This window comes from Triturus cristatus, chromosome 3_1 (genome assembly GCF_964204655.1).
Source record: "Triturus cristatus chromosome 3_1, aTriCri1.1, whole genome shotgun sequence".
NCBI lineage: Eukaryota > Metazoa > Chordata > Amphibia > Caudata > Salamandridae > Triturus > Triturus cristatus.
Window position 1 is genome coordinate 307,612,521 of NC_140583.1, and position 24,334 is coordinate 307,636,854.

Sequence of the window (24,334 nt, forward strand, 5' to 3'; positions counted from 1 at the left end):
ATTCATTAAGGATGAGTGGCCTCCATTAAATTTAGAAAAGCTCTAATCTTCCCATTAAATTCCTTTTTTTATTTATTAGATTTTTTTATATTTTTGTTTTTTCTTAAGTATTGTTTTACAGTTCAAATGATCGAAAATACATACGCTGAGGTTCCCACCTTCCATTAATGACTCAGTAGTGGGGGGGGGGAGGTGTCCCCAAATTCCAATAATGATTCAGTGAGGGTCCCCAGGTTCTAGTAGTGAATAAGTGGGTCCACAGAAGTCAAAGGGTCAAGAACCACGGATGTAAGCCATTACTGCTGTTTAATGAAGCCCTTCCAGATGCGTGCCTGGCTACCTGATCCAAACCATGCTCATTACAGACTGTCAGTCGACCTGTGGCTCTGCGGCATAGATCCCCTGGATAGGGAAACTGAAAAACCTGATGCTTGTACAAAGAAAATGTTTTCCTCAGGTTGCCCAGTTCTTGCATCTGTCAGTGCAATCTCTGTTTGGAAGGTACACCCACACCATAAGGGATGTAGCCGGCAACATCTTACTGGACACCTATGAGGGCCCATCAGGTCTTTTTGGTCTAAACAATACATGATGGTCAGGATGCAGCCAAGTGTTTGCTCCGAACTGGCCTGGATACTACACACTACATCTGCAGATCTATTGCCATCTGTGTCGTGCAGAAGGCCTGCCTGAATGAGATTAGCTGGGTTTTCTGAAGATCTACAGGTTGCCCTAATGGACATGTCCTTTGACGACTCTAGGCCTCTAACCTATTTGGGGTCTCAGCCTGCTGAATGCCTTTCAAAGGAAGGACAAGTTCAAAATGCACTTTCTTGCTTGGAAGCTAATCCAGGGGGCTAGCCTGGAGGCAAATCAGCTTTCCCTACATGTAGTACAGTAGACTGTCCAGTCCTTTCAAGGCCATGGATGTGGCATTGTCGGACAAAGCACATAGCAGCAGTGAAAGGTTTTCCAGTTCCTCGACCCTTGCTAAGTTTATCCTCGGCAGCTCATACCAGACCAGTAGCAGGCAGGATTCAATATTTCTTCTCTGCTGGAGATACATTACGTCAGATAAATGGGTCTTATAGATCATTGTGCGAGGTCATGGCCTGCCCTTTATTTCCTGCCCACCCCATCTTCCTCCCATTGAAGAACAAATTTCGGAGGAGTACTTCACAATCCTAGTGCAAGTGGTAAAACTTTTACTCTCTCAGGTGGCCAATAAACAGGTACTGAACTTCAAGGGATGCTATCTTGCTTACTCCTCATCCCGTAAAAGAGAATTGGGGACAGAGCTATCGTGGATCTTTGCCCGTTAAATACCTCCTGTGCAAAGGCAAATACAAGAGGCGTCAATTCTGTCTGCTCTAGATCCAGGAGACTGGATCCCTGGACTAGAAGAACTCTTACTTTCACATACCCAACTGCAGTCTCACAGGCATGATATGTAGTTGAAGGTGGGCTAGGAACATTTCCAATTTATGTGCTTCCCTTCGGTCATTTCGCAGCCTCTTAGCGGTTCTCAAAAGTGATGATGGTGGTCTCTGCCCATCTTCAGGTATTGGGGATACATGTACTCCACTAACCTCCTTTACTGACTTCTAAAAATTGGCTTTCTGCAGTCATAGACCACCTCCAGACGGCAGCTGTACTCCTGACACCATTGAGTTTCATCATCAAGGACCAGAATTACCACCTGAACCCCATGCAGACAATCCCCTTCCTAGGGGCAGTCCTGTATACAATGAATGGAGTTCAAAACATTTCCACCGTAGCAGAGAGTCCAAAATATTCAAGATGGATCTGAATTATTTGTAATTACTCTCTAGTCTCTTCAAGAATGGCCCTGTGGCTTCTTGATAGCCGGTCTTCATTCCGTACCCCAGGTGGTGTATGTAGTCCCTGCAGTAGAACCTCAGATTCCAGTAGAATTTCAGACTCGATTAAGGTCTCGGAAGAGACTTGTCTGGGTCTGCATAGTGGCCGATGAGTGACAGCTTGACCTTCGACAGCCCACTCTCCCTTCACTGCCCAGAGTTCACAGTGCAGACAGGATGTGCCACTGCTGGGGTGGGAGAGGTGTAGAGCTTGTCCATATGTCTTCTAGAGCCTCAGACAATCCATCAGAGGGTGTTGGGTGTATGTCCTCTTGTACACCCTTACCACCATGTCGTTCTGCAACAGGAAGGGTGTAGTGTTTTCCTGGATCATTTGCAGACAGGCTTTACGCCTTGGGGAGGTGACTGGACCAGCAAACCTACTTCTTATTAGCCAACCACCTAGCAGGATCCTTGAACTCCACAGCAGATGAACTGAAAAGATATATCTGGTGGACTGTGAATGGCTTCTACATCCTGAGGTGATGCAGGTTATCTTCAACCGGTGAGGTTCACCCTAGCTAGATCTGTTTGTCACAGTTCAACTCACAGTGTCAAATATTTAGCACAGTTTTCTCCAAGGTATTCCTTAGGTGACTCATTCTGGCTAGAATGGAACGAAGAACTCTTGTACGAGTTTCGATCACTACATCTCCTGGCTAGAGTCCTTAGGAAGATGAGACTAACCGGGCCAAGCCACCTAATGTGTCCCAGCTGGTCCAGGAGGGTCAGGTACCCAAATCTCCTGAATGTTTGACCTGTCACAGCAACAAGGCAGGATCCTCCATCTGGGTCTCCACAATCTACACCTCAATGCATGGAGCTTGAGCAGTGTGTTTCACATGCCGGCCCAGGTGTTTGATGTTATCTTTATTGCTAGTATCTCATCCATATAGTCGATGTGCATTGGGACAAATTTGTGGCCTGGTGCAGTGCCCGAAACACCAACCCTTTAAAAGCTAAACTTTAAGAGGTTCTTTTTTTTTTCTTTTAATCAACCCAGCAAGGACTTGCTTTGGGAACAGTCAAATGTTATTTGTCTGTGTTGATTTTTAAGTCTCTGGTTGCAATATATTCTGTAAAAGGCTTGACTGATATTTACCCCAAACCGCCTTTCATGGTTTAGTACCACATAGCTGTCCATCTGGAGTTGTGCGTTTTTGACCCGGCATATTGTGTGATTGGAGGGTTTTTGTATAGGAAGAAGGCTAGTGTTTTGGCGCATTCAGTGAAGATGAGACAGTTCAGCTACGATTGTAGTACGGTTGAGCAGTTGGCTGGAAATATTAGTGCTAATTTAGTGTTTGAAGGATTTAATTTAAGGTAGTGATGAAGCATCCAGGATTAGATTTATTTTTCCAAGGGTCTGCATGCAAAGAAGACAATATCTTCTGGGGATATTACTTTCATGTATTAGCGGTATCATCTGTGTAAAAATGGTAGGAAATATTGAAATTATTTTTAGAAGTCGTACAAGTGATTTTCCACTACTAAATTAGAAGGTGTTTTAAAGAGTATAGTGCCTCTGGGAACACCTTGCTCAATTGAGACAGGATAGAATAAGAGTTTGCACTTTTTTCAGTTTTTTGACCGGTTATTAAGATATGAGGAACAATTTTAAGTTTTTCCCTTTTTACATTCTCAGTCGAGGATTTTCTGGATAGTAGACTGTGTCATATGCCTTCACCCGAATGGAGACATATTTGGGCTAATATAGAATTTTTAAAAATAGAAGTGTATTACATTTTAGAATAAACATTGGGAAAGCACAATCGAATCAAAGAACTGTATTTGGTACATAAGAATATGACCAATAATGCACATAAAATAATATACCAATTGTGCAAGTTAAAAACCCATCCGAGGTTAGAAAAAGACAATGACATGCCGCTAAAAAAATTAGGAGAGCTACAATACAGAAAAATAACACCAAAGCTGAATGAGCCTGAGCTACGCATACTAATGGTGACTGCCGCCAGTTGTCCTACAAACCTTAATGCTTTCCTTGTCTTTTTATTACATAGACAAGGGAGGATGCAATTGCAAAGCTAGTCTTTATATCATGCATTTCCATCAGGTATTGGTACGCTATTTTAGAAGTGTGCAAACCTTCATCTGAAAAGAGTTGCCTTAGTTACTTTTTTCTACCTTCATATTGACATTTACAGAAGATAGTTACATGCAGTGTGGATTGGGTTGTCACATTATCACAGGGAGATTTGAAATCATTATGTGCCCACTTGGTGCCCATTGGAAATGCTCCCAGGCGATGCAGGATGGAAAAACTGAATCTTGGCAGTAAGAAGCTATGAAGTGAATTGTGAACCCAGTTCTGAAGTCCCTGGTGGTTAAGGTAGGCTATGTATAGCGTAACTGTCGAAGTCTTTTCCCCAATTTTAGTGGCTTGCCCACATTTTTCCATGATTATTTGCTTCAGAGCATTTTGTGGGAACCGTACTATGTCCCTGGGTGTTTCCCACAAATGCATTTCATTATTTCCAATGATTAGCAGGGACGTTTTGATCTCCGAGAGCCACGGTATCTTATACACTTGGTTCTAACAACATACAATCCCTAATGATGTCTTGGGTTAGTTTGGCTACACTTTTAGACCAGATTGAATGCTAAAGCAGTAGAGGTCTCACTGCTATGGTTGCGGCTGTAGGCAGAGTTCAAGATGGATGAGGGTACTGAAAGTTGAATTTGTGACTGCAATCTTCCTTATTAGGAATCTTCTTGTTTTTTTGCAAGGTGTAATCCCATGGGCCCCATATATTGCAGTCGAGACTGACTTGGCATTATATAATTTTAACATATCTGGTATGCGTTTGTACCCAAGCCTGGTGGCAAATCTAAAAATTGGCTTGTTATTCCTGACCATGTCAGTTGCACAAAATTCCCTTTGTGTTTTCCATTCCCCGTTTTCTGAAAACCTAAGGGCCAGGTAGCTAAAGTGCTTCATGTTTGTGATCTTTTCTTTAATTTGTGGTTCACCAAGTTAAACTCACTACTTGGGTCCATCAAACTCATATACAGGTTTCCAGACCAGGCTTTTAGATATTTGCCAATTAAAAGTTTTAAATTAGGACACTGTTCCACAGTTCCTAAAACCATACAGTGCACTGGAAAGGATGTTATTGACCTCTACCCATTCCTCTAATCCTTCCAACAAATTCTGCCCAGTAGTTTGGCTGAGGAATTCAGCAGTGAGATAGGTCTGTAGCATTTAAGGTCCTGTTTTGAGCTTTTTTTTTAAATATTAGAATTATGGACTCAGATCAGGTGGATTGCACACACCCCTTCCTGGCTGCATTGCAGACCCGTGTAAGCAAGGGCACCCATAGGTCCGGAAAGTACTTGTGTACACTTATGGGTACTCAAACATTGACCAGGGGCCTTTACCTGCGCTGATTTAGCTAGTGCCGTCTGGACTTCCTCTGTATTGAATGGAATTTCAGAGTGGATAGTGTTGGGTAAAGGACCGTCCTTCTGATTAACTCATGGGTGGGTGCAAAGATTGAGGTGAAGTGATCCACCCAGAAATCTGCCATTATTATGGACCTGTGTCAAAGCCAATAGGTTTCGCCTTCGGGACCTAGTGATGTTGCCAGTTCTAGTAATGATGTACAGCCTTCTTTTTCTTTTTTTTTTCTTTTTTTTTAAATATCTTTATTTACATATTCAATTTTTGCAGAGTTAAAGGATAACAGCAAATATATTTGTGATGAAGGACAGTAAAGTACATTATATATGACAAAATGGAAATAGAAAAGAGTATGGCCTTTTCATTGTTGAAGCATATCTACTGAGCCGGATATCTATTCTGTTTGTCCAGCCGATATTCCAAAGTAAACATCCGCGCCCAAGCATGACAACAATTCAAAAAGATGATGCAAAACCAGATATACATTTATATTATAACAAAGTAACAAAGCCATTCTCTACTTGTCTCTCCTGGGTCGGTGTATGTATAGAGCATATGTTTCAAACACAGTATTTCCATGCCTCTTCCGTCGTCTTATTTAGGTCTCACGGATCTTTCCCAGTCGATGTTCATGCCCCCCACTACACATTGATGTATTGTCTATGGCCCCTTTCCCCTAGGTAGACCAGGACCTCATCCTGAACCCACTGTACAGCCTTCTTGATACTGTTCATCATGCCTATTAAAAAAGGGAAAAAAAGCCATATCTAGCCAGTGGCGTCTTTTTTTAGGCCCATGCACGCACCCATAAAACTAGTGCTTTTTTTGGTTGGACATAATACAGAGGGGAGAAGCAAGAGATGGTGAGTGCTAAACGACAGAGGCACGGGTGGGTGAAGGAACACAGAGGGCTCAGGCTAGACACCTGAAAGGGAGAGCAAACAGAGTAATGTGGGGGGGAAGGAAGCAAACTAGAGACTGCAACGTTGAAGAGGGGAAAGAAGCATGGGGTCGCAAAAACAACAAAGGGTGAGATGAACACAGGGAAATGCTTGGGGAGTGACTGTAGTAGAGGGGGACACAAATATGGGAACAATACACATGTAGAGTGCTTAGACAAAAAGAAACATGTAGCACCTGTTAACAGAGCAGTAGAAGGACACAAGTAATGGGTCAATGCTGCATAGACGACAAATGCACGAAGAGAAGCCCACACCTGATAACAAATTAGAAGCAAGTAAATGAAAGCGCCAATGAGGCTGACCAATCGTAATGGGCAGGCTCAAAACCCATTGTAAAGTAACAAATATTTTACAACAAACGCATGCAGTGTCGGAGGCAAGACCTAAAAAGCATTGGCTGCTTACATGTAAAACTGGATACTAGTATAGCTCCTCTTAGGAAGAGCCCTAAACCACCATGCATTAAACTTTGCATTTAGTGTCATCCAGCATAGTCATGTACCCTTACTGCTGTTTCTCCCTATGTTCCAATAATGTTCATTCTATTTTGTGTGCTTTGGATCCTCATACTTCTTGTAGACGTGTTAGCAGCCTAATGACAGGTCTGTGCTATACATTTATCATAAATAACTATTCCTCGTTACCTTTCAGAACAAAGTCGGCGGGATGACCTGGAGGCGCTGGGCCATATGTTCATGTATTTTCTCAGAGGCAGCCTTCCATGGCAAGGATTGAAGGTACCAACTTTGCGTGAAATTTATTTTGTTCCAATAATGAGTTGTAACCCTGGTTACAGTCTATCGTTTGCATTTGCTGTAAGGTTTCTGCATGCATTGTAGTGTTTGCAATTAAACTTTGTACTTAGAAATTAATGTGCCATATTGAAGTATAATGGACACACTGTGTATGCTGAACTCTGTAAATATGTTGGTTATTCTTAGGTTGGGTCTTGAAGCTGTAATTTATCACCTACCAAGTTGTACCAAAGTAGCGTCTACCTAGACAAACAAACATCTCAATTGAGCAAAAATTGATAACCTCAAAAGCGTCAAGGACAGTTTTATATTTTGTTTAATCCTTTTTTTTTTTATTTTACCATATTACAGATATAATAAACACCATACATACATTTCAGCAAATTCATAGAATTCCTTAGCCACATCTATACACAACAAAATTCAATGCGTTTTACCCATATACTTGTAGTACAACTTTACTCAACTGCCTAGGGCTAAATAAGGCCTGCCTTCCACATAGTGATGGGTTCCCATATTTTTAACCCCAGCTGCCTTTTTCTTTTTCCTTTTCTTTCATATATGGACTTTTCTAGATTGTATGCTTGCAGAAGATTGGATAACCATGTATGCCAGGCTGGGGGGTTCTTATCCAACCATGCTCTGGCTATCATAAGTCTGAAAACTGCCATAGCTACAAACATGAATTCCCTTTGCGGTACGTCACAGTCTGGGCTTATCCCCATTAAGATCCACAATGGCGTAAGTGTAAGATGTATGCCTAGAGATAAATTCATGAATCCCTCTATATCTTTTATCAAGGTATACAGCTGAGGGCAAGTTGCGAAAATATGTACAATATCCGCTCCCACCGTATTACAGCGGCAGCAAGAAGTCCCTGTGTTACCCCCCCACTTAAGGATTCTAGCAGGAGTGTAATACAATGAATATAGGGTTTTATAGTGTTGTGATTGTAGGGGAGCCGAGCATAAGATTGTGTAACCCAGTTCTAGTGACTCCGAAAACCACTGTTCTTTCCCGCCTATAGCTACAGCCCATTTTTTGCTATATTTCTCAATGTCGTCTGATTTCCTCTTTATCAAAATTGCATACAAACTCCTGATTGAACAGTCGCCTGATGTCTTAATTTTCTCTAGGATTTCATTCCCTATAAACCCAGCGGGTCCCCCCTTTTTATTCTTCAAAAAGCTTCTTACTTGAAGATACTTAAAAAACCCCTGTCTGTTAATACCAAATTTATTTAATAAGTCTGTGAACTGCAACACTCCCTCGGAGTCCATGATATCACCCATCTGGGCTATACCTTTATCTGCCCATTCCGCCATTGTCCTATCCGCAAAGATTTCCGCTGGAAAAGACCTATTCTTGTACAGTTTAGTATATCTATTACATCTTCCCAAACCAGCATTTTTAAGGAAAGCCTTCCATACCTTCATAGCCCCAATGATAGTCTTAAACCGTGTTCTTTTATAATACCCAAACTCGGTACAGTTCAAAAAACAGTTTTCCGAGTCATCCCCGAGCACGGTGGCATAGATTTTTGTTGAATTCAATGTAATTCTTAAATTAGATCCACCCCCTCCGATTAGACCTTGAATATATTGCAGAGTTGCTGCCCAATAATATAACCTAAAATCTGGTGCACCCCACCCGCCCCTCTCTCTAGGAAGTGAAATAAACCTATACGCCCTACGGGTCTTCCCTTGTGCCCAAATGAATCTGTTTAGTGTTGCCTCCAGTGCGTTAAACCATGTGGCGGGGAAAGACAGGGGGATAGATCTAAAAAAGTAAAGAAACCTAGGCAGGATTAACATTTTAATAATATTAGTACAACCCACCAGGGATAGGTGTAAATTGTGCAGTCTTCCCAGATCCAGTTTTACCTTATTGAACAGCGGTGTCATATTCCTCTCTACCAGTTTATCTAAATCTGCTGTAATTATTATCCCAAGATATACCGCAGAGCCAACCACCCGTGCGTCCATACAATTAGAATATCTATTCTCGACTATTTGAGTCTTTGGTCTGTTCAATCTGTAGCCTGATATTTGTCCAAAAGTTTGTGCGGTCGCTTCCACTTCCTTAATTGCCAGAGTCGGGTTGGGTGTCAAAATGGCCACATCATCAGCGTATGCCAGCGTTTTAACCACAACGGTATTGCACTTCATAGGAGAGATGCACTGATTGTCTTCCAGCCTTCTTAATAAAGGATCTAAGTATAAGGCAAAAAGAAGGGGTGAGAGGGGGCACCCCTGTCTAGTACCCCTAGTGATTTTAACCGAGAGTGAACTTCCCCTGTTGACTTTTATTTTAGCTGCTGGACCTTTGTATAATGTTTGGATAGCTGTTAAATATCCTACACCTATACCGCACCATTTTAAAACTGACCACAAATACCTCCAGGAAACCCGATCAAACGCCTTCTCTGCATCTAAAAAAAGAGCTGCCATCGGGTCTCCTAGAGTACCCGCTGCATCAAATGCTGTGATTACCTGTCTCACATGACAGGTAGTTCCCTTCCCTGGAATAAAGCCATGTTGTACTGGGCTTACCAGAGTTTCGATAATGCCAGCCAATCTGTTTGCCAACATTTTTGAATAAATTTTAACATCCGAGTTCATTAATGTTATTGGCCTATACGAGCCTGGCAATGATGCGGGCTTCCCTTTTTTTAAAATCACTATAATGTCTGCCCCTCCCCATGATTCCGGGCTTTCGTCCCCTTTCTGTGCCTGTACCATAATATCAAACATGTCCTTTTGCAGCACCGTTTGAAAGACTTTATAGAATTCCACGGGGATCTGGTCCGGTCCAGCTGCCTTACCGGAGGGTAGTTTAGACAGTGCTATACTGAATTCTTCCCTTTGGAAGGGGGCTTCTAACATAACTTTGGCTTCTTCTGTTAGTACGGGAGGAGGAGTGCCATCTAGATAGGCCTCTATCTCATTTGACCAATCTCCTGGGTCAGCGGTATAAAGTTCCAGGTAGAATTGCCTAAAAACCTCCCTCACTTTATCGGGTTCCGTTAAAATGACACCTTGGCTGTTAGTGATCTCCTTGATCTCTGTAGTAGCTAGTTTCTGCCTAGCCCGGACAGCTAAGATATGGCCCACCCTTTCACTTAGTTCATAAGCATTTTCTTTCCTAGTAAGGAAATCCTCAGCAGCTTTCCTGGCAATAGATTCTGTAATTTCAGCACGGAGTATAGAAATTTTTAACAAATACTGCTCTATTGGACGGTGATTCTGTATATCAAGGGCCATCAGTTCTTCCTCCTTAAGTAATCTGTTTAAGGCTTCTTCGGTCTTATGTCTCTCCTTTTTGTTTCTTGCTAAGACATAACTCAAGGTCTCGCCCCTAACCCCAGCCTTAAACGCATCCCATACGACCCCTGGAGGTGCTGTTCCTCGATTCACATCCCAAAAGCTCCTGATCCAAGTATCCATAAACTCCCGATATACCTCGTCTTTTAATAATTTCCTTTCAAAAGTCCATTGGGTGACCTTTTTTTGCATAGTCCCTATACTCACTGTTAAAACCAGGGGATTGTGGTCTGAAAGAGCACGGGGGTATTTATCAATCCGCGAGCCTTGTATCATGGATCTCGAAATTAGAAAATAATCAAGCCTAACCAAGACTTTATGGGGAGCTGAATAGAATGTACTACCATCTAGGTGTGGATGTAGTTCAATCCATGGATCTTCCAGAGAATTATGGTAAACCATATCTGAAAGAGCCCTGTATGTCTTCTTCTTCCTACCATTATACTGCCCGCCTGGTTTCAGAAATGAACTAGAGTAATCATGAATATTAAAGTCACCACAGCAGACAATTGGCTCTGGCCACTGTGCCAGCTCTATATCCAGATATTGAAAAATATCAGGATCATCCTCTGTTGAGCCATATATACTAACTAACGTAAAGTTTGTTCCCTTGAAGGTTATTTCCGTTATAACCCAGCGACCCCACTGATCTTCCTGTTTCCTTCTGACAGTGCCCCCCCCTTTTCTCCCAAGTATTGCAACCCCTCTCGTTCTTGTACTTTGGTTAGAGTGAGCCAATAGTGATAAGCCCAGTTGCTCCAATAGATAAACCCGCGAGCCTTCTATATGCGTTTCCTGGAGGCAAACAAAGTCTAAACGGAGTGACTTTAGCAGGGCTGCAACTCTAACCCTCTTATTGGGGTCATTAAGCCCACAGACGTTCATTGTAGCGATTCTACAAGCCATGTCTTAAAACATGTAACCAACTAAGAAAAAATAGCAAAAAAGGAAAAGAGTTGTGAACAATTCAATAGATTCTATGAGTTTGCTGTGCTTATTTATTATACTGTTCTGAACTGATTTATAAAAACCACATTCGTGCTTATTTTCACCCCCCCCCCAGTTCCCCCCTAACCCACCCCACCCTCCCCAAACCCCACCCAGTCTGCCCTCCCTACCCCCCCCCTCCCCTTGTACAGGCAAATAGGTCAGCTATGACCTATGTGTGACTGCTTTTAAGCTGCAGTTGTCGCCTCCCTCTCCAAATAACAAAAAAGAAATAAAAAATCCCAATTTGCCAAATTCCTAGCGTTTTATCAATTAATCCGGCCTCTCTCTCACCCCCCATTCTAGCTTTTTAACTCCTCTAGAAATTGGTTAGCCTTAATTTCCGAAAAAAAGATCCTTGTGTGACCCTTTGTGATTACTTTCAATCTAGCAGGGAATAAGAGGTAAGCTTCTGAGCCTAGTTTTTGAAATGGAGCAATTAGCTGTCTTAGCTTCCATCTCCTCTCCACTGTCACATGGCAGAAGTCGGGTCGAGCAAAGAATGTAGCCCCATTAAAAGATCTCTTGGAGTCCGGCCGGGCCCCATCAATTATCTCCTGCCTCAACAAATAGTTCCCTACATACACTAACATAGCCCTGGGCAAGCTCCCTTGTCCATCAGGCCCTTTCTTCCTTTGTGTAAAAGGGAATCTATGAGCACGCTGCACTTCTAGCTCCCATTGCCACTGAGCCTCAGGAAAAGCCCCTCTCAACAGCTTGATTACAAACCCTCTCGGGTCTTGCCCTTCCAACCCTTCCGCCAGTCCCAAAAGTCTAACATTATTCCGTCGTTGGCGGTTTTCAAAGTCTTCCAGCTTCCACTGCAAGTCTTCCACCACTTTCTCTTGCGTGGTTTTAGCTGACCGCCAATCAGCCATGTCGTCTTCTAGCTTCCCAGTCCTTTCTTCCACCAGCGCTACTCTATCCGCTACTTCTTCATACAATTTATTCATTTTTTTAAGGGAAGATTGTATCTTTTTATTGTCTTGCCTGGTCCTTCGACTCACCACCCTTGCCTCCTCCTGCATTTGTTTCAGGGTACTGAGTATCAGATCTAATGGTGTCTGCTGTTTTCCTTCTGCGCCTGCACCCTGGGTATCTTCCAAACTTGGAGTGGCTGAGTAATCCCATAATAGATTTTTGTTCGTACTTGATGGGGATTTCTGCTGCCTTAGCTTAACCCGTTTTTTCTGTGTAGACTCCCCTTCTGCCATAGAAGATTCAGTGTCCGAGCCTCCAGATAAGCTGCCATCACTGAATTCCGTCGACTCAGAGTCTTCGTTCAATGAAAAAAAACGATCCCCCTCTGGTGAGCCTGGCCCCCTATTATCAAGGCACTTAGGATGGGTGACTGTGGGGTGTTGATTTTGAGCGGAACTCGCCCCCTCTCTTTCATGAGGCAGTGAGAGATTAGAGGCAGACAACCCTGCTTCTAACTGCAGCAAAGCGTCCAACATCTCAGTGTTGTCAGTGCCCCTTGCGTGATCAGTATGTTCCTCTGTCTCTGCTCCCCTCTCGCCCTTCTTTGTTGAACCCTTCAAGCTCACCTGACTCTTTCGATTGTGCTCGCCGGTCAGCTCTGTTTCCTCCACTCGAGGCTGAGCGAGCAGTTTCTCCGCCTGACTTTCCAGCGAGGTTGAGTGTTGCTTGGCAACCACGCTAACAACGTTGCTGGCGGCCTCGCGGGGCTCGGGAGCGTCCGTTTCCCGGTTTGGATCAGATCTCGTCGAGGATATACTCCCTACGGAGCTGCCGGTGAAGAGTTCAGCCAGCGTCGATTGACGAAGAAGAACGGTGTCTTTTACAGTAAGATTTCTTGACGCGGCATCTTTAGAGCTGCCTAACTCTCGCTGCACGTCCCGTTGAAGCATTCCATCATCTATCGTGTCAGGGGTTAAGTTGCTTTGTTCGAAGGTCTTCCTCTCTGTTTTTCTTCCCCGGGTAGATTGAGGGCACAGCTTCTTGGTGAGCGAAGGGGGTATTTGGGGGTCGCTCGCGGCGATGTCCTTCTTACTCGATTTAGGCGCGCGATTTAATATCCTTGAGCTGCTGCCAGCCTGTTCCTGTCGTGGTGGGCGCACAGGCATCTTATATGGTAGCAGCAACCCTCTGAGTAGATGATAGAGGGATCTCAGGCTGCAGGTTAACGATTGCTCAAGAGTGGACCAGTATTCAGGCAGAGTTTTTAACCGAGTCTGTGCCCCCACACCAGTAGTAGTCCAAATTTCCAGCTTCAGAGGAGGTAACTTCATAGTTTATGGCATCATTCCTGGTCCGTATGGAGAGGGATTGTAGGCGACTGCTCTCTACAGCCCGTCAGCGGCCATCTTGCCTCGACAGTTTTATATTTTGACTGGTATATCAAATCCAGCCCTTGTTTATAGAGTTGAATCCTAGCCATCTTTGTATAGATACGTCTCAAACCTCTTTTTTTCTTTAATTACCTACTACTTATTACACTCTTAAAGACCAAGAATGTAATTGGACTTATTGGGTTTAGCACCTTCCCCATCAACACAATGTAGAATGAGCAGCACCCTCCTCTTCTGGGTTAATGATGTAGTTCTTTTTCAGTTCTCTGTTTACTTTTTTTCTCGCTTTCATACAAGAGCTTAGATTCCATAAATTAAGCTGATGTATTGTTTTGTAAAGCACTACCTACATGCCAGATCATTTATTGCTAATCATGTGGTTGTTTCTGTTGTAAAAGGCACCTGATGCAGAGTATTGGAAACTGAGGCACCCAAATCACTGCATGGTTCTTTGCAGTGGCCCTTATTATCCATAAACCATGCAGTGGCCCTTATTATCCATAAACCAATCTGTCTCTTTAAAAAAAATTGCAGATTCTCTGCACTTTTTCTAAATACTAGATAGCGTCTCCAGGGTAAATTTTATTTGCATGCATTGAAGTGATAGCATGCCTCTGCCTTTAGTAAGCGGCATATATCGGTCAATTGCTGGTTCTTTAGTTCTTCTTTTCCTGGTGAGCACAGCAGTTGCAGCTTTCTCCACTAACGCATTTGCAAGTCTGTTCGCCTGAGTAGGGGGAGGTTGCTACCTTAATAATTTATTTACTGTTCATTTGTGGTTGGTAAAGGGTCACTGAGATGGTTTGACATTGCAAATTCATGTTTAAACTTCTGGACTTCCATCACAAGATTCAGCACAAGTCTCTTAAAATGTTTTATATTTAATATTTTAATGACGATCTAGCACAAACACCAAGCTAAATTGTAAGTAAGAGCTTTAAATAAGTGCTAGGATGGTGCCCTTCCCTCCACCCTCATGTATAATGAATTTAATTAAATATTCTTGCTATATGAAATGTAGTGCTACCACAAAGAAAACTAGTACCTTTCAGAAATTGCCAGTGCAACTCAATCTTTTTGGAGTTGTATGAAAATGTTATAAGCTACGTGTGAAATCCTGCATCAATGGAGTTCAGATTCCCACAACATTCCCCACTTCAGACATTTGCTGGTATTCACAACTGAGTGACCAACCTTAACATTGTTTTTTTTTAAATTGTTTATGCATTGAATTTTGTGTTGCTTTGAAATGGCTTGTTTCCAAGACAAACAAATGTTACCTTCCACTGATTGTGAAGAAGTATATTTTTTTGTGCCCGACAGGCTGACACGTTAAAAGAACGATATCAGAAGATAGGTGATACAAAAAGGAATACTCCTGTTGAAGTTCTTTGTGAGAACTTTCCAGGTAAGAAAAAAACAGGTCTACATAGCATCTTCATTCTGTACCATTAAGTTCAGTTTAAGGGGTGCAAGTAAGGCATCAAGACGGTTACCATTTTTATCTACATTTGTTAACTGGATGAATAAAATAGAATCCATCCTCTGAGTTGTCGTTTTATCTAAATAGCACCTAACATTTAAGTAAAATTTTGAAATGTTAAACATCAAAGTCCATGTTGTTCCCTGAGAAATTATATTTGGACATCTTGCAAACGAAGCAACAACCACGGATTAAACAGTTGTCTGATGTTAGTACTTCTCATCTATTTTTTCCAATTGACCCTTTGATTCCAGTTGGCAGAAATCACATTAATATTTTTCATCGGGCGGTGTTGATTTAACTCTTTCGCTGCTAGGCCATCCCCACCCCCTGTGCTAAGCCTTTTTTGTTTAGCTATTTGGGGTAGTTGGTGATTAGGCCACTGTAACGTTTTGTGCACATAAAGTAAGTATCCACGCCAAATTAGCGTACTTTTCTTCCAACATCATGGGGATTTTAACGGTCGCCAGGGTTTGTGGATTCGCCTGGAGGGGACCCAGAAATTAGCCAAAATACAGCTAATTATTGTTTTTGGGAAAATGGGGAAAAAGTGCTGCAGAAGAAAGCGTCTGTTTTTTCCCTGCAAATGGTATCTACACAGTTTTGGCATTTTACTGGGACATAGCCTAGTTTTGCTACTTTTTGTGCTTTCAACCTCTTTTCAGTTAGTGGTAGAAATGGGTGTGAAAGCAATAATGGATACCGGAAAGCTTTATATTTCTGAAAAGTAGACAAGTCTGAATTCAGCAAGAGGTCATTTGTGTAGATCTGTCAATGTTTTTTTCATAAAAGCTAAAAAAATATTGAAAATGTTTTGAAAAAGAAAAAGCCATTTGTCAACGTTTTCCACTGTAACTACATCTAAGTATGACAGATTTTTAAAGCAATATACTGTTACATCCGCTTGACCCTTCTGTTTGTGGGGGATATATAGGACATGTAGCTTCACCAAGAACCAAAGGAACCCAGAGACAATAACTGAGCTGCGTGTTGCAAAGGTTTTTCATTGTGTACCGGGTATATAGCAATATATTTGGTAAAATATAAAGAGTGGAAAAATAGGACACCTATGTATTTCCGAAATGGGAACAAAATATAGAGTTTATAAGCAGTAGTTATTTGCACATCTCCGAAATTGTGTACACCCATACTAGCATGTGAATTATAGGACATTTTTTAAAGTGACTTCTTTTTTTTACACATTCTTACATTTGCAAGGCAGAAATGCATAGACAGTCAATAGGTAATAACATTTGCTCTACAATTCTGTATTCCCCAAAGTCTCCCGATAAAAATGGTACTTCACTTGTGTGGGTAGGCCTAGTGCCCGCGTCAGGACACCGACCAAAACGCAACGTGGAGACCACATTTTTACAGTAAAAAGTGACCCTTTTTTTGCTAAGTGCCTTGCTGTGGATTTTGAACCCTAGCTCTGGTGGCATTCAGGTAAATCCGGCAAACCTATGCATTTTTGAAAGCTAGACACCCAGGGGATGGGGTGACTTGTGTGGCTGTCACCAGGTTCTTTTCCCCAGAATCCCTTGCAAATCTCAAACTTTGCAAAAAACAAAAGAAATTCCTCACATTTCTTTGATGGAAAGTTCTGGAATCTGTGTGGATCCACAAACTTCCAACCACCCCGCATTCTCCAACGTCTCCTGATTGAAATGTTACCTCACTTGTGTCCGTGGGCCAAGTACCCGCGGCAGGGAATGGCCCAAAAAGTGTTGTTTAAATATTATAATTACCTAATGCACAACGACCTGGTTTTGCAAGGGGGGCATCTGGGTTTTTAGCCCGGGCTCGGCGGCCATGGAAAACCTACCAAACCCATACATTTCTGAAAACTAGACATCCTAGGAAGTTCAGGGAGGTATGCCCTGCGTGGATCCCCCAACGTTTTCCTACCCAGAATTCCTTGCATACCGCATATTTAGCTGGAGAAATCTCAACTTCCACATATTTTTTTGTGGGATCACCATACAGGCACAAATGTCCTACCACACGGCGTTCCCTTTTAGTCTCCCAAGTAAAATGATACCTCACTTGTGTGGGTGGGCCAAGGGCCTGTGACTGGAAAGGGCCAAAAACATAGGGATTAAGGGAATAGCACAACAAATTCTAAGCGACACATTTTTAAAACAATAAGTTTTTAGACACTGAAAATGTTGAGATCAGCATCATTGTCACTACTTGTTTATTACTGGTGTTGCTAATGCCACCAGACCTATGCCAATTCTTATCAATACAATTACGTTGTGAAAAAAACATACTTGTTTAGCCAATTCTGCATTGGACAGCCACACAAGTGAGGTATCATTTCGCTCGGGAGACCAAGGGGAACGCTGAGTGGTAGGATAATTGTGCCGGCACAGTGATCCCACACACAACTATCGAAAAAGTGATTTTTTTTTTTTAGTCTAAATTTGAGGTTTGCAGGAGATTCTGGGTAGGAAAAGTTGGGGGATCCACGCATGTCTAGTTTTCAGAAATGTGTGGGTTTGGTAGGTTACGCAGGGGACCCCATTGAAAAAACCAGGTCGTTTTTTGATAGATAGGTGGGCACCTGTGTTTTTGGTCCCGGATTTGCAGACATCTTGTGAAACCTAAAAAAACCAGACATTTCTGAAAACTAGACACCCGTGGGAGTCCAGGGAGTTGTGGCTTGCATTGATCCCACTACAATTTCCTTACAAGAATTCGCTGAAAATCTCAAATTTATCTAAAGTCAAATTTTCCTCTAATACCTGTGTGGGAAAGTTGTGAGATCATCGCACTGCACAAATTTCCTACCAGTCTCCCGATAAAAATGATAGCTTACTTGTGTGGGTGCGCCAATTGCCTATGACATGGAAGGGCCATAAACGTGTAGATATTGAGGGGGCCCCGAAGTGGGTCCAAAAGGGCAGTTTATATGTTTTTAGGCTGACACTACTTTGGACACCCACACAAGTGAGGTATCATTTTTCTCTGGAGACCGAGGGAAATGCTGGGTAGTAGGAAACTATTTCTGCGCAGTGATCCTACAACATACCCACAGAGAAATATGAGGAAAATGTGACTTTGTAAATAAATTTGAGGTTTGCGGGGATTCTGGGTGAGAACGCTGGGGGATCCATGCAAGCCACACCGCTAGCCAAGAGTAGGTACACGCACACCACCATCCACGTACAGGCGCCATCCACACACACCGCCAACCAAGCGCCATCCACACACACACCGCCAACCAAGCGCCATTAATACACACCGCCAACCAAGCGCCATCCACGCACACCACCAGCCAAATGCTATCAGTGCACACAGTCAGCCAAGCAATATCCACGCATACCGCCAGCCAAGTGCCACTCATGCCCTCCGCTAGCCAAGCGCCACCCCCACACACCACCAGCCAAGTAAGGCTGGACTAGGAACAGCAACCAGCCCTGGCAAATTGCTGCTCGACCGGCCCTGGGAGGGGGTGGGGCGTGCTAGTAAAAAGCACCATTCCCGCTATTGTTATTGGGGCCCGATATAGCAGCACTGCTGCAAAACCGCCCCCCAGTGACAAAACTGCCCCACACGGCTTGAAAACCCGCCCACATCCCTTTTGCCCATCGGGGAAACGCCCGGTGCCTGTTATGACCATTCTAGCCCTGCAGCCAAGCGCCATCCATGCACACAGCCAGCCAAGTACCAGTCCACGTACACGGTCAATCAAGTGCCACTCCACGCACACCACCAGGCAAGCGCCAATCTACACACAGTCATCAAGCGCAAGTCCACCCACACCATTAGCCAAGTGCAGGTCCACACACACGGCCGGCAAAATGCCAGCCAAAGGTCAGTACACGCAGACAGTCCCTGGTTTCTAGTGTTTTTCTGCCCCCAGTTGGGTGCAGATGAGGATAAAAATATCACTAAAACAGACAAAATGTGTGCCTAAAAAAAGAGAGCGACCCTTGCCTATGGTGATCCTCGCTGGCATGCCCATAAACATATCGCTGGTGCCTAGCGGGCTTTCTGACCCCCACGGAGGCAGATAGGGAGGGATCCACTAGGGAGGGGTACCATTGGAAAGGAGAAATAATTCTCCCCCTTTCCAATGATACCTCTCCTGTGTCTCTACCTGCTGGGGGTGGCTGAGATAGAAGGTGAAACTGAAATGACGTCAGCGCGACATGCATGCTGATCGTCATTTCAGGGAAACCACAGGAACAACCTCAGGAGCTGGGGAAGCTCTTGTCACGGGGTGGAGTCACCTAGTCTGCAAACATCAAAGTGGCCAGCAGAGTTAATTTCAGTTGGAATCTTACACTCCAAGCAGTCAAACTGGTAACGCCGGGGATATGGGTTCTTTTCCTCCAAAGCCCATACAGTTTTACCTAATGCTATTGGAAAGAACAGTGACTGCAGGGGAAGAAGCTGAAGTGTCGCCACTCTCCTACAAGCCAAAACGGCTTCCTCAGGTGATTTGAGGCTAGCAAGGAAATTAAACCTCATTTCTCGAGTTGAGATGGAAATGTAAGCAGAGCAGCTATTGGCAACAAATCAGAAATTCAAGTTGCAGAGGAGGATTGCACTGAGAGAGTAATGATGCAGAAGACTGTTTTTGTATACAAACCCTGCTCACTGCATTTTTATAAAATGTAGATGGAATGGGCATGGGGGGGGGGGGGGGGGGTTGTGCAAGCAATTTCAGACAAGGAATAACTGAAGAACAGGACTCTTCCATAACTGATTCTGGTAATGTGTGTTAAAACAACAGCAAAGCCTATGAAGTTACAAAGTGAGTGGGGCAAGAAGGAGCTTGTGCTAAGAGAGAGGGGCAGCTGCATTTCACACAGAACTTGCATCGTAGCCCTAAATTCTTACTAAAAGGGGCTCAGGAGACCACATTTTTGGGCCATGTTACTAAGGGGATGGGCTTAAAGCCGGCAAGCACAAGCGTCAAACCGTATGTGCCCCCAAGATAATAGAGAGGCCAATGCCAAAAGCAGCTACAGGCATCTGAATGTGTACGTCACAAAGACAATATTGAAGGAATAGAGTCGACTATTTGGTAACAGATGATATTGTAACCCATCCTGGCAGCTAAAAATACATAAAAGATGTATTAGGCCCAGAAGAATCTGGCTGAGTGTAATTTGGAGACATCTGATAGACTTCTAGCTGCATATTCCTTACCTTTGAAATTTCCCAGGCGTTGGGCTGGAGCCGGAAACATTTGCTGAGCAATACACCTTGTGCGTGACAGCTGGTGGCTCCATGTGGCTCCGCGTGACGTCTGTAGCGTCTATTATGACGTCGTGCTGCCTATATAGGTGCCACCCAGGCTCGCAGATGTCAGTTCTTTTCGCGCCAGTTAAGGGCCGATCCGGGAAGATCTACCCCTCTGCCGCTTTTTGGTATGCTTTTTCTTGACTTTTGTCGAAATTTTGGTGTGTGTATGTGTGTGTGTGATGTCTTTGAGGAAGACCTGTTTCAAACCATGCGGGATTTGTTCCCGCATGATGTCTGTTGTCGATCCCCACCGCGTATGTTTTAATGTCTCGATACAAAGTCGTGTTCAGACTGTCGGGGATGGCTCTGAAGACCTTAAGGCAGCAAGTGATGAAGTTACTCCCGACCCGGCAGTCGACATAGTTGAGTGAGACTCCGAGGAGGTCATGGTCCCGTTCAAAGAGGAGGAGGTTGCAGTACAGCTCCCAGGGCCCTAAGTCGTCCTCCTCCCATTCAAGGTTCGCAGGACACTCGGGAATAGGCACAAGAAGTTGTCGTCCAAATGGACTTCGTCTTCACCTCAACTGGCTTCCGTTGTCGAGAGGGTTAAGGAGCACCAACGCTCTAGGCACGGTTCCGCCGAGCTAGTGCCACTCGACTTTTCGCGCTCCCCTTCCTTTCCGGGAGCCAGAGCGACTCCCACTCCAAAGAATTTTACAAGGCTATGCGCCACGTAGTTTAGCAGAACGACACAGCTGGAGAGCCTACTGGCCCCGCAGGGACGGAAGGGGGCCCTGTGGGTTTTATGCCGGTTGGGCCTCCGGGATCCGGATCTGGTTCGAAGCCGGTCGTGCCTACGCGACCTTCCTCGACGTCGACGATACCAGTCAGTTGCGCAAGCCCCATTACCATCCCTGACGACAAAGAGCCGGATTGGCATCGATCGACGCCGATTCAGATGTTGACATAGCCCAGAAGTTCTATGTTGTTGCCTGAGCGCTTTGCAGACATGGTAGGGTCAGGAGAGGAATGGGAGGGATCTGGGTACCCTCTTGAGAATTAGGATGTCTCTGAGGAGAATTTGGACTGGTATGGGGTACTTGGGGTGGCCAGTGGTCTGGATACTTCCCCAGATACTGGAATGCTTTCACCTCTTACGGTGGCTGCAGAGGAGGGAGCGTCCTATGCCATGGTGGTAAAGTGGGGCAGCTGAGGTTCTCGGACTGGAGCTGCTCTGTGTAAGTCAGGACTAATCTCCTGACTGAGGTGCTTCAACCTGGGGCTTCCACTTCCGAACCCCTGTTGCCCTTTATTGAGGCACTTACAGACGTCCTTCTAGGAACTTAGTCTAAACCTAGCACAGGTGCTCCTGTGAATAGGACGATTGCACGCAGCCATCGCCCAGCTCGGGGCAACCCAAATTTGCTCAGCCAACACCCCACCCCTGATAGTTTGGTGGTGCAGGCCTCTACGTCCCAAGGCACATTCCCTTCCGCCCCTCCAGATAGGGAATCCAAGAGGTTGGATTCACTTGGGAAGATGTTTTCTTCCTCCTGCCTTGCATTGCGCTTTGTGAATGCATGCTTATTGGGCCGTTTCTCCCATTCCCTTTAGGGGACAGTTGCGCAAGTGCTGCCACAAGTCACAAGGGAGGCCCGGGCTGTGCTCTCCCAAGCTGTCAAAGATGGGAGGGATGCAGCAAAATTCGCCATACGGTGTGGGTTAGGGTGAGCGATTTGCCGGGCAGATCGATTTCAACGACGGTGGACCTGAGACCCCACGCCTGGCTTAGAACCACTGGCTTCTCTGGTTATGTCCAAGCTAATTTGATGGACATGCTTTTTGCTGGAACCTGCCTTTATGGGGAAAAGGCAGACTCTGACCTATTCAGATTTAAGGACTCTCGTGCTACAGCCAGATCCTTGGGCCTTTCCTCCCCTCTCGTGGCTAGTCTTCCTTTTGCCACTTTTGTGGCAGCGGAAGGGGTTTCCAGCTGTCAGCCCTACCCCAGCCACCATCCCGCACAGACTGCCCAAGCCATGCGTGGTTGTAGAAGCGGTGAATTCCGATCTCTGAATGGAGGCTAGAAGTCGTCTAACACACTGCCCCCAGCAGCCGCAGCCTCCAAGCACTCCTAGGCTGATTCTGTGGGACCACACTACTCCAGTTGGTGTGAGAATTTGGTATTATCTCCCCAACTGGAGATCCATAACATCAAACACGCAAAATAGCGTATGCGGGCTCTGCAGTGGGACTTGAAGTTCCAGTGTGACTGCATCGGGGAAATCTTACAGATATGATTCAGATCTAGGAAGGAACTGCAAAAGATCTGCAGTGGTGGTTGACGAACCGCGATTGGGTCAACGGCAGACCCCTCTCCCTTCCCCAACCAGATTTCAGTCGTCACAGATGTGTCACTTCTGGGATGGGGTGGCCATCTGGGAGCGGTGGAGATCAGGGGACCCTGGTCTCCAGCGGAGTCGGAGCTCCACATAAATTTGTTGGATCTCCGAGCGATTCAGTTGGCATTGAAAGCATTTCTTCCCTCTGCCAAGGGGAAGCTAGTGCAGGTGTTCACAGACAACACCATCGCCATGTGGTACTGCAACAAGCAGGGTGGGGTGGAGTTGTGGACCCTTTTTTGAGAGGCTCTGTGTCTATGGACATGGCTGAAACAGCAGGACGTAACCCTGGTGGTTCAACACCTGCCAGGCTCTCTGAACGCCAGGGCGGACAAACTCAGCCGTCTATGCCTAGCGGATCATGAGTGGCGTCTCCAGTCGAAGGTGGCACAAGGTCTCTTTCAGCAGTGGGGAGAACCTTGGTTAGATTTGTTCGCCTCTGAAAAGAACGCGCAGTGTCAGCAATACTGCGCACTGGACTTTCCAAGGCGGCTACCGCTGGGCGACGCCATTTGTCGTGAGTGGAGCTCCAGCCTGTTGTATGTCTTTCTGTCCATACCACTCCTACCCAGGGTTTTGAAGAGAATCAGGAGCGACCGGGTCGAAGTCATTATTGTGGCTCCGGACTAGGCAAGGAGAGTCTTGCAGAGCTTCTGAGAATGTGTCGGTCCTCCGATCAGGCTGCCCCTTCGGGAGCATCTTCTGTCGCAGCAGCAGGGGAGGGTTCTCCACCTGAACCGGTCAACTCTACGCCTCCATGAGTGATGATTGAGCGGCGACTGTTGATAGCCTTTGATCTTCCTCCCGAAGTCTGTAACGTTATTTTAGCGGCCAGGCGGCCCTCTGCTAAGAAGGTATACGCCTGCTGTTGCAGAAATGTGTAGTATTATACTGTACAGAAAGGTCCATTGACCCTCTTTCTGCTTCTCTTTCTACAGTCCTTTTATTCATTCTAACCCTTGCCTAGCAGGGCTCTGCCTTGGGAACTCTCAAGGGTTACCTTTCTGCTCTGTTTTTTTGTGGCTGCCAGAACCGCTCTCTCTCTTAAAGTCTCCTATTGTAAATGCATTTCTAAAAGGGCTGGCTAACTTGTGTCTACCTACGCCCTTTGTCATGCTGCAGTCGGACCGTGATTGTCTGCACACATTCTGGTAAGCTCTTTATATGGGTCTGAAAACAAAGCACTGGAAAGACCTCATCTATCTTACTGATTCTTGCAGGGATGCTGCGGGTTACAAGGGAATAGGAATAAAGCTAAAAGCCAGGAGCCTATAGGATTTGCAGACTCTTAATTCAGGAAGCTACTGTAGGGGTGGGCCTGGGAAACAGATGGAGGAGCAGGAGTAGTTAAGATAACTGAAGAAACAAAAGGGTGGCGGTAGAAAAGCACTATGGAGATTGGAAGAGACAGACCGGTGGAAGGAGCAGGAAAAGAAAAAAAAAACATTCCTTGGACAAGTCTATAAAAGATATTGCTTTCATCTGTGGCTATTATCATGCTGTACTTTGTAAAATACACAAAAGAACCCGAACATGTGGCCAATAACCTAAAATGTTTAAAGCTTAAACAATAAGAACAAGCAGCAGCGAACTTTTGAGGAATCTGA

At 44.8% G+C, this 24,334-nt stretch overlaps 1 protein-coding gene across 5 annotated transcripts in view; it reads left to right on the forward strand.

Annotated features, from left to right (window-relative positions):
• CSNK1G1 (casein kinase 1 gamma 1) overlaps positions 1-24,334 on the forward strand; it is a 584,461-nt gene that overhangs the window by 439,398 nt on the left and 120,729 nt on the right. For all 5 annotated transcript variants that reach the window (XM_085643991.1, XM_085643993.1, XM_085643989.1 and 2 more), the window contains 2 exons: positions 6,918-7,003; positions 14,967-15,051. In XM_085643991.1, the coding sequence (XP_085500117.1) occupies positions 6,918-7,003; positions 14,967-15,051 (171 nt within the window). The remainder of the gene's footprint in view (positions 1-6,917; positions 7,004-14,966; positions 15,052-24,334) is intronic.